Source organism: Carcharhinus amblyrhynchos, unplaced genomic scaffold (assembly GCF_965287045.1).
Source record: "Carcharhinus amblyrhynchos unplaced genomic scaffold, sCarAmb.v2.hapA scaffold_42, whole genome shotgun sequence".
In the NCBI taxonomy this organism is placed as follows: domain Eukaryota; kingdom Metazoa; phylum Chordata; class Chondrichthyes; order Carcharhiniformes; family Carcharhinidae; genus Carcharhinus; species Carcharhinus amblyrhynchos.
The window spans coordinates 1673225-1685696 of NW_027649783.1; the positions used below are offsets into that span (position 1 = coordinate 1673225).

The 12472-nt window shown below is 45.7% G+C and overlaps 1 protein-coding gene and 4 non-coding genes across 5 annotated transcripts; 1 reads left to right on the top strand and 4 right to left on the bottom strand.

Moving 5' to 3' along the window:
* Window positions 1-6662: 6662 nt before the first annotated feature.
* Window positions 6663-6744, bottom strand: trnas-uga (transfer RNA serine (anticodon UGA)). Its single transcript has one exon. It is a non-coding gene; the product is annotated as a tRNA-Ser (tRNA).
* A 2147-nt stretch (window positions 6745-8891) lies between these two features.
* Window positions 8892-8974, bottom strand: trnas-uga (transfer RNA serine (anticodon UGA)). The gene has a single exon. It is a non-coding gene; the product is annotated as a tRNA-Ser (tRNA).
* Window positions 8975-9294: 320 nt separating this feature from the next.
* On the bottom strand, window positions 9295-9366 carry trnag-ucc (transfer RNA glycine (anticodon UCC)). The gene has a single exon. It is a non-coding gene; the product is annotated as a tRNA-Gly (tRNA).
* Window positions 9367-10932: 1566 nt separating this feature from the next.
* LOC145335882 (histone H1-like) lies at window positions 10933-11640 on the top strand. Its single transcript, XM_080181613.1, has one exon. The coding sequence runs from the start codon at window positions 10966-10968 to the stop codon at window positions 11638-11640; it is 675 nt and encodes a 224-aa protein (XP_080037739.1). The 5' UTR covers window positions 10933-10965.
* Window positions 11641-12217: 577 nt separating this feature from the next.
* On the bottom strand, window positions 12218-12300 carry trnal-cag (transfer RNA leucine (anticodon CAG)). Its single transcript has one exon. It is a non-coding gene; the product is annotated as a tRNA-Leu (tRNA).
* Between the last annotated feature and the right edge of the window lie 172 nt (window positions 12301-12472).

Here is a 12472-nt window from a genome sequence, read left to right on the forward strand (position 1 = left end):
AATGTAACAACACGGCAAAATCCTCAATTCTTGTTGTTTCAGCTCAACCAGCCCCTAGAAGCTTGGAAGATGGAAGTTCCTGATTGGTCTGAGGTTGGAGATGAAGAGGAGCCAATTCCCAACAACTTGCTGACAGACATCAACAGTCATCAGCTTTAGAGCGAGGAAATCCTGGAACAGGGCATTCCGAGTAACCAAGACCCTGGAACATCCCCGCTGCTGGAGAACAGAGAAGGTGTGAGGCAAGGCAGGATGTTCAAATGGTGGAAGATGGGACTGAATCATTGGTGGAGTCTCCTACTCTGGTTCTGACTCCTTCTGACATTGATGGACGGTTTGAAGTGGAGGAAATTAGTCAGGATGGAAGTGGTGACGAGATTCACAGTCACTCCCTCAGCTTAGAGACCATTTTTAAGGCGATCTGTGCAGCGACTCCACTCTGGGGTGGATGTCAGATCAGCTCACCAGACAGCAGGAGGATTAAAGCACAGATGAGGCCATTCAGCCCCAACACTTCCTTAAACGCTCCGCTGTGCAGTTCAAAAACTGAAGGCTGGGATTCGAGCCACGTTACACAGGCGACTGGGAAAAGCACCATCGGATTAATCAGACCACTGGCCCACACTGGAAAGACTAAAAGCCCCGCAGAGGGACATCAACATGAATTTTCACTTTTAATGTTTCTTCTTTACTCTAAACAATATATTGTGTTTGTATAATTATCTTAAATGTTTCACATTGAAACAAATACTGGGAATATTTAGCATTGCTGGAGAAGTGTAACCGGGAACGATGTCCTGTTCATTCAGTTTGGGGAACACTTCCTGACAGAGGAAGATTGGGACATGACAGCTTCTCCCTATCAGCTCCTTCCAATTCCCTCCACAATCCTGAACACCTCGATCAAATCTCCTCTCAACCTTCTCTTCACCAAAGACCCAAATTCTCCAATCTACCGATTAAACTGAACTTCCCCATCCCTGGACCCGTGCCCAGAGATTTATTGCACCCTCTCTAATGCCTTCACACCCTTTCTAAACACTGCTGTCCAGATCAGAGTGCGACACTCCAACTGAGGCCAAACCAGGGTTTTATACAGGTTCCCCATAACTTGTTTGCTCTTGTAAGCTCTGTCCCTACGTATAAAGCTCACAATCCCAAATACCTTAGTAACCACACTCTCAACCTGCCACCTAAACAGCAATTATTAGTGTCACATTTAACCACAGGTCCCTTGTTCCTGCATGCCTTTACAATTGTATCATTTCTTTCATATTGTCTCTCCCTTTTCTTCCCACTGAAATAAATCATTTAACACTTCTCTACTTTAAATTTGTCTTGTTTGACCAATCCACAAGCTGTCTCAGAAACTGTGAGTTTCAGCACTCCCCCCTCACAGTTCACAATGCTGCCATGTATTGTGTAATTCCCACAGTTTGAGTGTGTGCTCTGTACAGCATTGCCGATGTCTCTAATATGGATCAGGAAGAGCAGGATTCCGAACACCAACCCTCCTGGAATCCCACTTTAACCGAGCTCCATTCCAAATAAAAACATTTCCCACTGCTGTGTTTCCTGTCACTCAGTCAGCTTCCTATCCATGTTCTGCTGTCCCTTTTATTCTCTCAGCTCCAAATGTTCCCACAAGTTTGCTGTGTGGCCCTTTATTTATAAAATGCTTTTTGACAGTCCATGTTCACATTAACCACATTACCCTCATCAACCTTTTCTGTTAGCTAAATCTCGAGCAAATTCATTAAACATAATTCACCTTTATGAATTACATGAGTGGTTTCCTTAATTAATGCACATTAGCACAAGCGAGAGTTAATTTTATCTGCAGTTATTGTTTGGAGAATATTCCACATTGCTGAGGTTAAATTTATTGGACTTTTATTGGGTTCTCCTCACAGCCTTTTCTGAAGAAGAGTGTTTACCATTTGCAGTTCTCCGGTTCTTTGGCATCATGAGCTCGGATAGGGAAGTTTTGCCAAAAGCCCCTGCAATTTCCACCCATATTTCCCTCAGTATCCATGGATCTGTCTCCTCCAGTCACAAGAACACAGTAAATAAGAGCAGACATTGACCACGTGGCTCATCAATAATGTTCCCCCATTCAAGGGTGACACAGTGGTTAGCACTGCTCCTTCAGTGTCAGAGACCCGGGTTCAACTGCAGCCTCAGATCACTATCTGTGTGGAGTTTGCACATTCTCCCCTTGTCTGTGGAGATTAGGTTGATTGCCCAGACTAAATTGACTCTTAGCGTCAGGGGATTTGCAGGGTAAATATGTGGGGTTATGGGAATAGGGTTTGGTGGGCCAAATGGCCTCCTTCTGCACTGTAGGGATTGTATGATTAATACAATTATGATTTATGTATCTTCATTGTCATACAGTGCAAAGCACAGAGGCACAGCATTAAAACAGCAAAACAACAAAACACAGAACAGCAACAGCATCAGACAATACAAAGATAGAAATCACATTATATTTCTGACAAGTTTTCTGAAGGTCACTACATTTTCAGCATCAAAATCAGGTAAAACATTTGAAATATCAACAATTCTATGTGGGGAGAACAAATTGTGAATATCATCACATGAACCAGATTTCTGTACTTTGTACTGACACCCACCCAAAATACAATCGCTGTGAATAAAGCTTTTGAAGCTTAGGCAATAAGGCCATGTATCAATTTGATAATATTGAACTAAACCATAAATCAGCCTTCTCTACAGATTGCAATTCAAGAATCCTTAATCCCTCATAAGCTATTCCTCTCATGCCTTTCATTTTCCAGTTTTCATGTCTTTGCACTCTCTCTATGAGCTGAATATCTCTTTGAACGTATGGGTTCCAAAGTATGGGTGCAGTATTGAGATGTGGGCATACTCGCTTCTTATAGAGTTTCAGATCTTGGGTTGAACTCCAGTTTACTCATCACTCCTTCGATTCCCTAAGAATCCAAAATTTGTCTATCTCAGCCTTAACTGCAATAGAATCCCTCCAGTGCAGATGGAGGCCATTTGGTCCATTGAGTCTGAACCAACTCTCTGAGATACCATCCCACCTAGAACCTGTCTCAGTAACCCCACATATTTATCCTGCTAATCCCCTTAACTGATACATTTTGGAAACAAAAGGCACTGTGCAATACTCTGACAAGATACCACAAGGTAGGTTGTTGCATAAAGATTAAATCTCATGGGATCCAGGGTGAGGCATCTTAATGGATACAAAATTGACTTCTTGACAGAAGCCAGGGGATGGTTGTAGAGGATTGTTTTTCAAACTGGAATCCTGTTACCAGTGGTGTGCCTCAGGGATCAGTGCTGGTCCGCTGTTATTTGTCATTTGTATTAATGATTTGGAAGAGAATATAGGAGGCACAGTTAGTAAGTTTGCAGATGACACCAAGATTGGTGGCATAGTGGACAGTGAAGAAAGTTATCGCCAATTGCAATGGGATCTTGATCAATTGGGCCAGTGGGCCGATGAATGACAGATGGACTTTTATTTAAATAAATGTGAGGTGATGCATTTTGGTAGATTGAACCAGGGCAGGACTTACTCAGTTAATGGTAGGGCGTTGGGGAGAGTTACAGAACAAAGAGATCTAGGGGTACAGGTTCATAGCTCCTTGAAAGTGGAGTCACAGGTGGACAGAGTGGTGAAGAAGGCATTCGGCATGCTTGGTTTCATCGGTCAGAACATTGATTACAGGAGTTGGGACGTCTTGTTGAAGTCATGAAAAACATTGGCAAGGCCACACTTGGAATACTGTGTACAGTTCTGTTCACTCTATTACAGAAAGGCTATTACTAAAGTAGAAAGCGATAGAAAAGATTTACCAGGATGCCAGCAGGACTTGATGGTTTGAGTTATAGGGAGAGGCTGGATAGACTATTTTTTTTTCTCTGGAGGTAGGAGGCTGAGAGTTGGTCTTATAGAGATCTATAATATAGTGAGGGGCGCAGATCAGCTAGATAGTCAATATATTTTCACAAAGGTAGAGGAGTCTAAAGGTAGAGGGCACAGATTTAAGGTGAGAGGGGAGAGATAGAAAAGTGTCCAGAAGGGCATTTTTTTTCACAGAGTGGTGACTGTCTGGAACAAGCTGCCAGATGTGGTAGTAGAGGCGGGTACAATTTTGTCTTTTAAAATGCATTTCGACAGTTACATGGGTAAGATGGGTTTAGAGGGATATGGGCTAAATGTGGGCAATTGGGATTAGCTTAGTGGTTTAAAAAAAACAGGGCGGCATGGGCAAGTTGGGCCGAAGGGCCTGTTTCCATGTTGTAAACCTTTCTGACTCAGAGCCCATTCGGCCTAACTTGTCCATGCTAGCCCACGGACACACATGAGTTTCCAAGCTCACCTTCCCGCACCCGGCCTGGAGCCATGCAGCTGAAAGATTGATCGTGATCGAAATACTTCATACTGAAAGATAAGGTTTTTTTTGGTTGTCTGAAATATCGGAAGTAAACACTTCCTGATCATATAATGTGTTGGAAGGTAGGTCTGCTGAGGAGCAGTGGAGGATCTTTAAGGAGATCTTTCTTGGTGCTCAGCAGAAATTTATTCCGATGGTTAAAAAGGACAGTAGGAAGAGAGGTAATAAGCCGTGGATAACGAAGGAGGTGAAGGAAAGTGTTAAATTAAAAGCGGAGGAATTTAGAGTAGCTAAGAGCAGTGGGCGAGAAGAGGATTGGGAAAGGTTTAAATGTCAACAAAGATTGACAAAGAAGTTGATAAAGGAGGGTAGGAGAAGCTATGAGGCTGGGCTAGCACTTAATATAAAAAAGGATAGCAAGAGTTTTTATAAATATATAAAAAGGAAGAGGCTGGCTAGGGTGAACGTTGGTCCTTTAGAGGATGAGAAAGGGGAGCTAGTGGTAGGGGATGGGGATATGGCGAAGGTCTTGAATAACTTTTTTGTTTCTGTCTTCACGGAGGAGGACGTGAATAATTTGCCGGGTGTTAGCGATGGAAAGGTGGTAGGAATGGAGGGTCTTAATGACATTACTGTTACTAGAGAGGTGGTGCTCGACAGACTGGAGGGGCTGATTGTGGACAAGTCCCCAGGACCGGATGGAATGCATCCGAGGGTTCTGAAAGAAATGGCGGAGGTGATAGTGGATGCCTTGGTGGTTATTTTCCAGACGTCGCTGGATTCCGGGGAAGTGCCGGAAGATTGGAAAACGGCTAATGTTACGCCGTTGTTTAAGAAGGGTGCCAGGCAAAAGGCGGGGAATTATAGGCCGGTTAGTTTAACGTCTGTGGTAGGTAAAATGTTAGAATCCATCATTAAGCAGGAAATTGCGAGGCATCTTGAAGGGAATTGCTTGATAGGGCGGACGCAACACGGTTTCATTAAAGGGAAGTCGCGTCTGACAAATTTAATGGAGTTCTATGAGGATGTGTCTAGGGCAGTGGATAGAGGAGAGCCGGTGGATGTGGTCTTTCTGGATTTTCAGAAGGCGTTTGACAAGGTACCTCACAAGAGGTTATTGCAGAAGGTCAGGGGACATGGAGTTGGGGGTAGGGTGTTAGCGTGGATAGAGGATTGGTTGTCAAATAGGAGGCAGAGAGTGGGGGTCAATGGGTGCTATTCGGATTGGCGGATGGTGACTAGTGGGGTGCCCCAGGGGTCGGTGCTGGGGCCTCAGCTATTTACCATTTATATAGATGATCTGGAGGAGGGAACCGAGTGCAGGGTGTCGAAATTTGCTGATGACACCAAGATTGGGGGAACGGCAAATTGTGCGGAGGGTGTGGAGAGTCTGCGGAAGGATCTAGATAGTCTGGGCGAATGGGCCAGGAAATGGCAAATGGAATTTAATGTTGGCAAGTGTGAGGTGGTCCACTTTGGTAGGAAGAATGGTAGGAAGGACTATTACTTACGTGGCGAAAAACTGCAGCAGGCGACGGTGCAGAGGGACCTCGGGGTCCTTGTGCATGAATCGCAAAAACCCAGCTTGCAGGTGCAGCAGGTGGTCAGGAAGGCGAATGGGATGCTGGCCTTCATAGCGAGGGGGATTGAATATAAAAGTAGGGAGGTCTTGCTGCAGCTGTATAGGGCATTGGTGAGGCCGCAGCTGGAGTACTGTGTGCAGTTTTGGGCGCCGCACCTGCGCAAGGATATTTTGGCCCTGGAGGGAGTGCAGAGGAGGTTTACTAGGCTGATAGCGGAGTTGAGGGGATTGAGCTATGAGGAGAGGCTGAATAAACTAGGCTTGTACTCGTTAGAGTTTAGAAGAATGAGGGGAGATCTCATTGAGACGTATAAGATGATGAATGGGATGGATAGGATAGAGGTGGAGAGACTCTTCCCGCTCAAAAAAGACAGTAGGACTAGGGGGCACAGCCTCAAGATAAAGGGGAGGCGGTTTAGAACGGAGTTGAGGAGGAACTTCTTCACTCAAAGGGTGGTGAATCTCTGGAATTCTCTGCCCGTTGAAGTGGTGGAGGCTGCCTCGCTAAATATTTTTAAGAAGCGGGTTGATGGGTTTTTGATAAGGGAAGGGATTAAGGGTTATGGGGAGAGGGCGGGAAAGTGGAACTGAGCCACGACAGATCAGCCATGATCTTATTGAATGGCGGGGCAGGCTCGAAGGGCAAGATGGCCTACTCCTGCTCCTATTTCTTATGTTCTTATAACCGCTGCGAGCAGGGCTCGATCCTGCGCGGGGAAACCCCATTGGATTTCAAGTCCAACGCCTTAACCACTCGGCCATCGCAGCTGCACATTTATAATCTGAGTAATGTTGATATTAACTTCATCAGGCACCGGGATTGTGCAGAGCACAGTGTGTGAGCTGAAATGTGTTTCTCCACTTTTACTTTGTATCTTTGTCTCTGGCGGAGAACTCATTTATCAGGTCAGAGACTTGTTTTCCTATTTCAATATTCCTTCATTGGAAACGAATTACGTCCGAACAATAAATAATAACACCTCTATTTTATTTCTTAATTGTCAAATGTTGCGTTCCCTCTGTTCTTGTCCACTTGGTTTAAAACACAAGAGGCCGCGGATAAGAATCTAAATAAATTACCAATGCGACGGCCGGGAATCGGACCCGCATCAACTGCTTGGAAGGCAGCTCTGCTCACCACTATACCACCATCGCTCACACCCCTCAAACAGCAGCTATTTCAATCAGTTATAATTATGGAAGCAGATTAGTTGCTGATTTCATCACACACCAGATATATCCGCAGCACAGTTTGTAAACTGAACCTGTTTTGTATGTTTTTTTTCCGGACAGTTTAAACCACCTGTTTTATTATTGTTTCTGACTGGGAAATCATTGTTTAGTTTTGAGGCCTGTTCTTTCATTTAAACAACTAAAAGCAAATTGAAGCTGGATTTTCCATTAGAAACACGGTGATGATGAGAATCTTAGGTGAATTTTATTTTCGGAGTCGCATTTAATTAGCAATCGCATGTCACTTCTTACAATCTGTGATAACCAGGAGTTCCTAACGCCCAATAATGACCAGCTTGCAGCAATGTGTTTGAATGAACATGATGCCACATCATCTAAGCAGCATTTTGAAATTCTCATTCATTGTATTCTGATGAAATGTATTTGTTATGTTGCGTCTGTCATTCCATAAGAATCTTACTCTGACCTCAGACCTTGTTTTGTCCTGGTGCACCTGATGCCTGTTTGTTTCCATTCTGCGCACCCTCTGGTTTTCCTCATGGAACCACAGAAAGGACCAGAGAAGGGAACAGCACAGAAGGAAGCCATTCGGCCTGTCTTGTCTGTGCCAGCCCGAGGACACCCAGGTGTCATTTCCAAGCTGACCTTCCTGCACCCGGCTCGGGGCCATGCAGCTGAGAAAGGAATATGGTGATCCAAATACTTCATAGCAAAAAATTAGCACTTTTCTTTGGCTCTGTGGCTGCCTAAAGCAACCGTAACAAACACTTCATCATCAGGATTCAAACCTGCACAGATATGATGGAAATTGGATTTCAAGTCTAACGCCTTAACCACTTGCCATTGAACATAAGAACATAAGAAATAGGAGCAGGAGTAGGCCATCTAGCCCCTCGAGCCTGCCCCGCCATTCAATAAGATCATGGCTGATCTGTTGTGGCTCAGTTCCACATTCCCGCCCTCTCCCCATAACCCTTAATCCCCTCGCTTATCAAAAACCCATCAACCCGCGTCTTAAAAATATTTAGCGAGGCAGCCTCCACCACTTCAACGGGCAGAGAATTCCAGAGATTCACCACCCTTTGAGTGAAGAAGTTCCTCCTCAACTCCGTTCTAAATCGCACCTCCCCCCGCCCCCCCACTCCCCTTTATCCTGAGGCTGTGCCCTCTCGTCCTACTGCCCTTTCTGAGCGGGAAGAGCCTCTCCACCTCTATCCTATCCATCCCATTCAACATCTTATACGTCTCAGTTGTACATTTACCTGAGTAACATAACCATCTCAGTAACATTCATATTAACTTCATCGGGCACCGGGATTGTGCAGAGCGCAGTGTGTGAGCTGAAATTTGTTCCTCCACATTTATTTTGTATCTTCATCTCTGATTGTCTCTGATAACTCATTTATCAGGTCAGAGACTTGTTTTCCTATTTCAATAGTTTTTCATCAGAAACGAACTACGTCCGAATAAAAAAACACTCGAATTTGTTAGTGGCAAATTCGCCCTGTTTTACGAACTTGATTGAAACGTGGATACATTTTCTCAATAGGATGGCCAGGAATCGAGCCTGGTTCAACTGCTTGGAAGGCAGAAAGTTCTGCTCACCACTATTGCTCAAACAGTCATTATAATTAGTTATAATAACAGAATTATCTACGTTGCCGATTTTTCAGGCCTGTTGCTGCGTAAAGCAGCGGAAGTAAACACTTCATAACCACAACCGCTGCGAGCAGGGCTCGAACCAGCGCGGGGAAACCCCCATGGGATTTCAAGTCCAACGCCTTAACCACTCAGCCATCGCAGCTACGCACTCACCGCGCTAATGTGGCCACCTTAGGATGTTCATATTAACTTCATCAGGCACCGGGACAGTGCAGAGCACAGTGTGTGAGCTGAAATGTGTTCCTCGACTTTTACTTTGTATCTTTGTCTCTGAGGGAGAACTCATTAATCAGGTCAGAGACTTGTTTTCCTGTTTCAATATTTTTTTCATTAGAAACGAATTACGCCCGACCAATGAAAAAAGAGAAATCTCTATTTTATTTCATTCCTGGCAAATACTGTTTTTCTCCACTTGGGTTAAAACACAAGAGGCCGCGGATAAGAATCTAAATAAAACGTTAATGCGATAGCCGGGAATCGAACCCGGGTCAACTGCTTGGAAGGCAGCTACGCTCACCACTATACCACCATCGCACCGGCTGTTAAAATACACCTTATTTTTATCAATTATAATTACGAAAATACCTTATTTGTTGATTTCCTCAAGCTTGAGGTGTGTCCACAGCACAGTTTGGAAACTGAACCTGTCTTATCTCGTTTTTCTGGACAGTTTAAATCACCTGTTTTACTATTGTTTCTGACTGGGAAATCATTGTTTAGTTTTGGGGCCTGTTCTTTCATTTAAACAACTGAAAGCAAATTGAAGCTGGATTTTCCATTAGAAACACACTGTTGATGAGAATCTTTAGTGAATTTTATTTCAGGAATGTCCACCTACTGTTGGGACCTGCGATAACTAATTAAATAAATCACCACTCTGATGGTCAGGAACTGACCCTTGGTCAAATGCTCTCACAGTCACCACTCCATCACCATCGCTCACCTGGCTCTGTCACCCACTCTGTAAGAAAGTCCAGCTCTGACAGTGAATCTGGTTCCCTCCAGGTCCAATCGGAGGATGGTCAGAAACTGTCACTGTCAGAAACTCCATTATCAGCGAGTGTGGGATGGTTATTTAACTGGCTGTCACTGGTTGGTGAGGTTGTGATTTACTGTTACCTGTCAGTGCCGGAGAAACAAATAAAACAGGAAATCTAGACACTCCGAGAGCAGATAATTTGTATTTTCACCCTAAACAAACACAGTGATGTCTGTAATCACTATAATAACTGAAAATAAAAATAGAATTGGTTCTTGCCGCGGAATCTGGTTAACAGATGTGGTTCTTCACCACATGGACTGCAGCGGTTCCAGAAGGCAGCTCACCCCCACCTTCCCAAGGGTAATTAGGGATGGGTAATAAATGCTGACCCAGACAGAGACACCCACATTCCATGAATGAATTGAAAGACAATCTGCGGGGAGCGGCCCTCAGAGTCTTTAACAGTTACTGAGGTGAAAAACTCTAACTAACCCCCTGGAATCCGGAGCAAAGGCCGGAAGGAGGAGAAATTCCGTCCTGGGACCTTCCATTGGGTGAAAGTTTTGTCCTGTGAATGTGTCGATGTGAATATTGAGGAAGAGAGAGTGTATGAAAGGAGCGGGCGGGTCAGACTAATCCAACTGTGTTTGTGTGTCTGTTCTGATCATGAGATCTCCGAGTCTCTCTTGGGGAAAATAAAACCATTTTTCAATCAAAGATTCCCCCTAATCCCCCTGCTGAGCCCCAGAGTGAGATTTCAAGGCAATTGTTTCGCTAAATGGAAGATTTGAGTGGAAAAGTAGAGAACATGTCAGCTATCGCGTGTGAGAGCGGGATCAGTGCAGCAGGAAAACGGGTTTCAGTGGAAAACGGAGTCCTCAGTTCGAGTGAAACCTTTTCAACAGCAAACATTGGAGTGTCAGAGACATGAAGGGTGTGAGCTGGATGTGTGGAGAGGCGGAATTTGATTGGAATGGGAGAGTTTGTGAGGAGAGAGAAACACAGAGAGGCTGGAGGAGCCGGGAGCTGACAGCAGCTTGTCTCTGCTCCGTCCGCTCTCTGCCTTTAAGTTGCTCTGTGCCGCCACCACTGGTTTCATTCCGGATCCAGTTCTGACTCTCCTGGCCCAGATTTTCCAGCCACTCTCGGATATGACTGAAACTGCAGCCGCCCAAACGGCTCCTCCAGCCGCTCCCGCTCAGGTGAAGTCTCCCAGGAAGAAGAAGGCGGCTCCCCGATCTGCCGCTCCCAAGTTAGGCGAGCAGATCCTCAAGGTGGTGGCGGCTTGCAGCGATCGCAAGGGGATGTCCCTGGCCGCCATCAAGAAAGCTTTGGCCGGCAGCGGAGTGGATGTGGGGAAGCGCGGCTCCCAGATCAGGTTAACTATCAAGAGGAAGGTGGAGAAAGGCTCTCTGGTGCAGACAAAGGGACAGGGCGCCTCCGGCTCCTTCAAACTGGCTAAGAGGGAAAGGCCGGGCAAAATGGGAAAGAAGGTGAAGAAAGCCACAGGCAAGAAATCTTTCGTGAAGAAAACAGCGGCCAAGAAGGTGACAAGAAAGAAAGCCGCCGCCAAGAAACCCGCAGCCAAGAAAACTCCAGTGAAGAAAACTCCAGTGAAGAAAACTCCAGTGAAGAAAACTCCAGTGAAGAAAACAAGCAGCAAGAAGGCGGCAACTCCAAAAAAGGCGCTGAAGAAAGCAGCCCTGAAGAAAAAGTCTCCTGTGAAGAAGGTCACGGGCGGAAAGTCGGTCAAAAAAGTGACGAAAGCGAAGGCCAATCCCAAAGGGAAAGCAGCAAAAGCGAAGAAAGCCTCAGGAAAGAAGTGAAACAACCCGAGAGCAAATTGGAAACCTCTGAAACCCCCCAAAGGCTCTTCTCAGAGCCACCCACATCTCTCAGGAAAGAGCTGACCCCGCAAGAAAATGATTCCTGTCCCGCGGGGCCCGGCTCATTCTCAATAGAGATCATTTCAAATTCAGACTAAAGCAAAACAACTGCAGATGCTGAATTTCATTGAGAATTTCACATTTGTTCAATCGCCACTTTCTCTCAGAATAAAGCTGTCTGGTAGATTCAGTGTGAGACAGGAACACTGGCGGCGAAACACCGCATTCCCCACTCATTTTTAATCCAATCCCTGCAGGGAGGCCAATCGGCCCATCGAGTCTGCACCGACCCACAATCCGGATCCCCCATTCCCCTATTTATTGACCCTACTTCCCCCCTGACACTCCGGGACAATTTAGCATGGGCCAATCAACCTCACACACACCGGGGGGAAACCGGAGCACCCGGAGGGAGCCCAGGGAGAATGTGGAAACTCCACACAGACAGTGACCTCAGCAGGGAATCGAACCCAGGTTCCTGGCGCTGGGAGACGGCAGTTCTCAGCCCAAAAGTCAGTGTCAGGAGTGGGATTCGAACCCACGCCTCCAGAGGAGACTGCGACCTGAACGCAGCGCCTTAGACCGCTCGGCCATCCAGACGCCCTTCACTTTAACACAGGGAGATTTCCCCCAAACAGCTTCAATAAAGTGTTTGGAAACAGCTGGAAGCGGATGTGGGGGAGGATGTTACTGAGGGAGATTCTTGCTATAGAATAGTGTTTGGGTGGGAATATTACTGACTGGGAATTATAACAGGAGCAGGTTTAAAAAC

Bases quoted from the DNA above. Each gene is read 5' to 3' on its own strand.
- LOC145335882 (XM_080181613.1), top strand. From the start codon at position 10,966: ATGACTGAAACTGCAGCCGCCCAAACGGCTCCTCCAGCCGCTCCCGCT.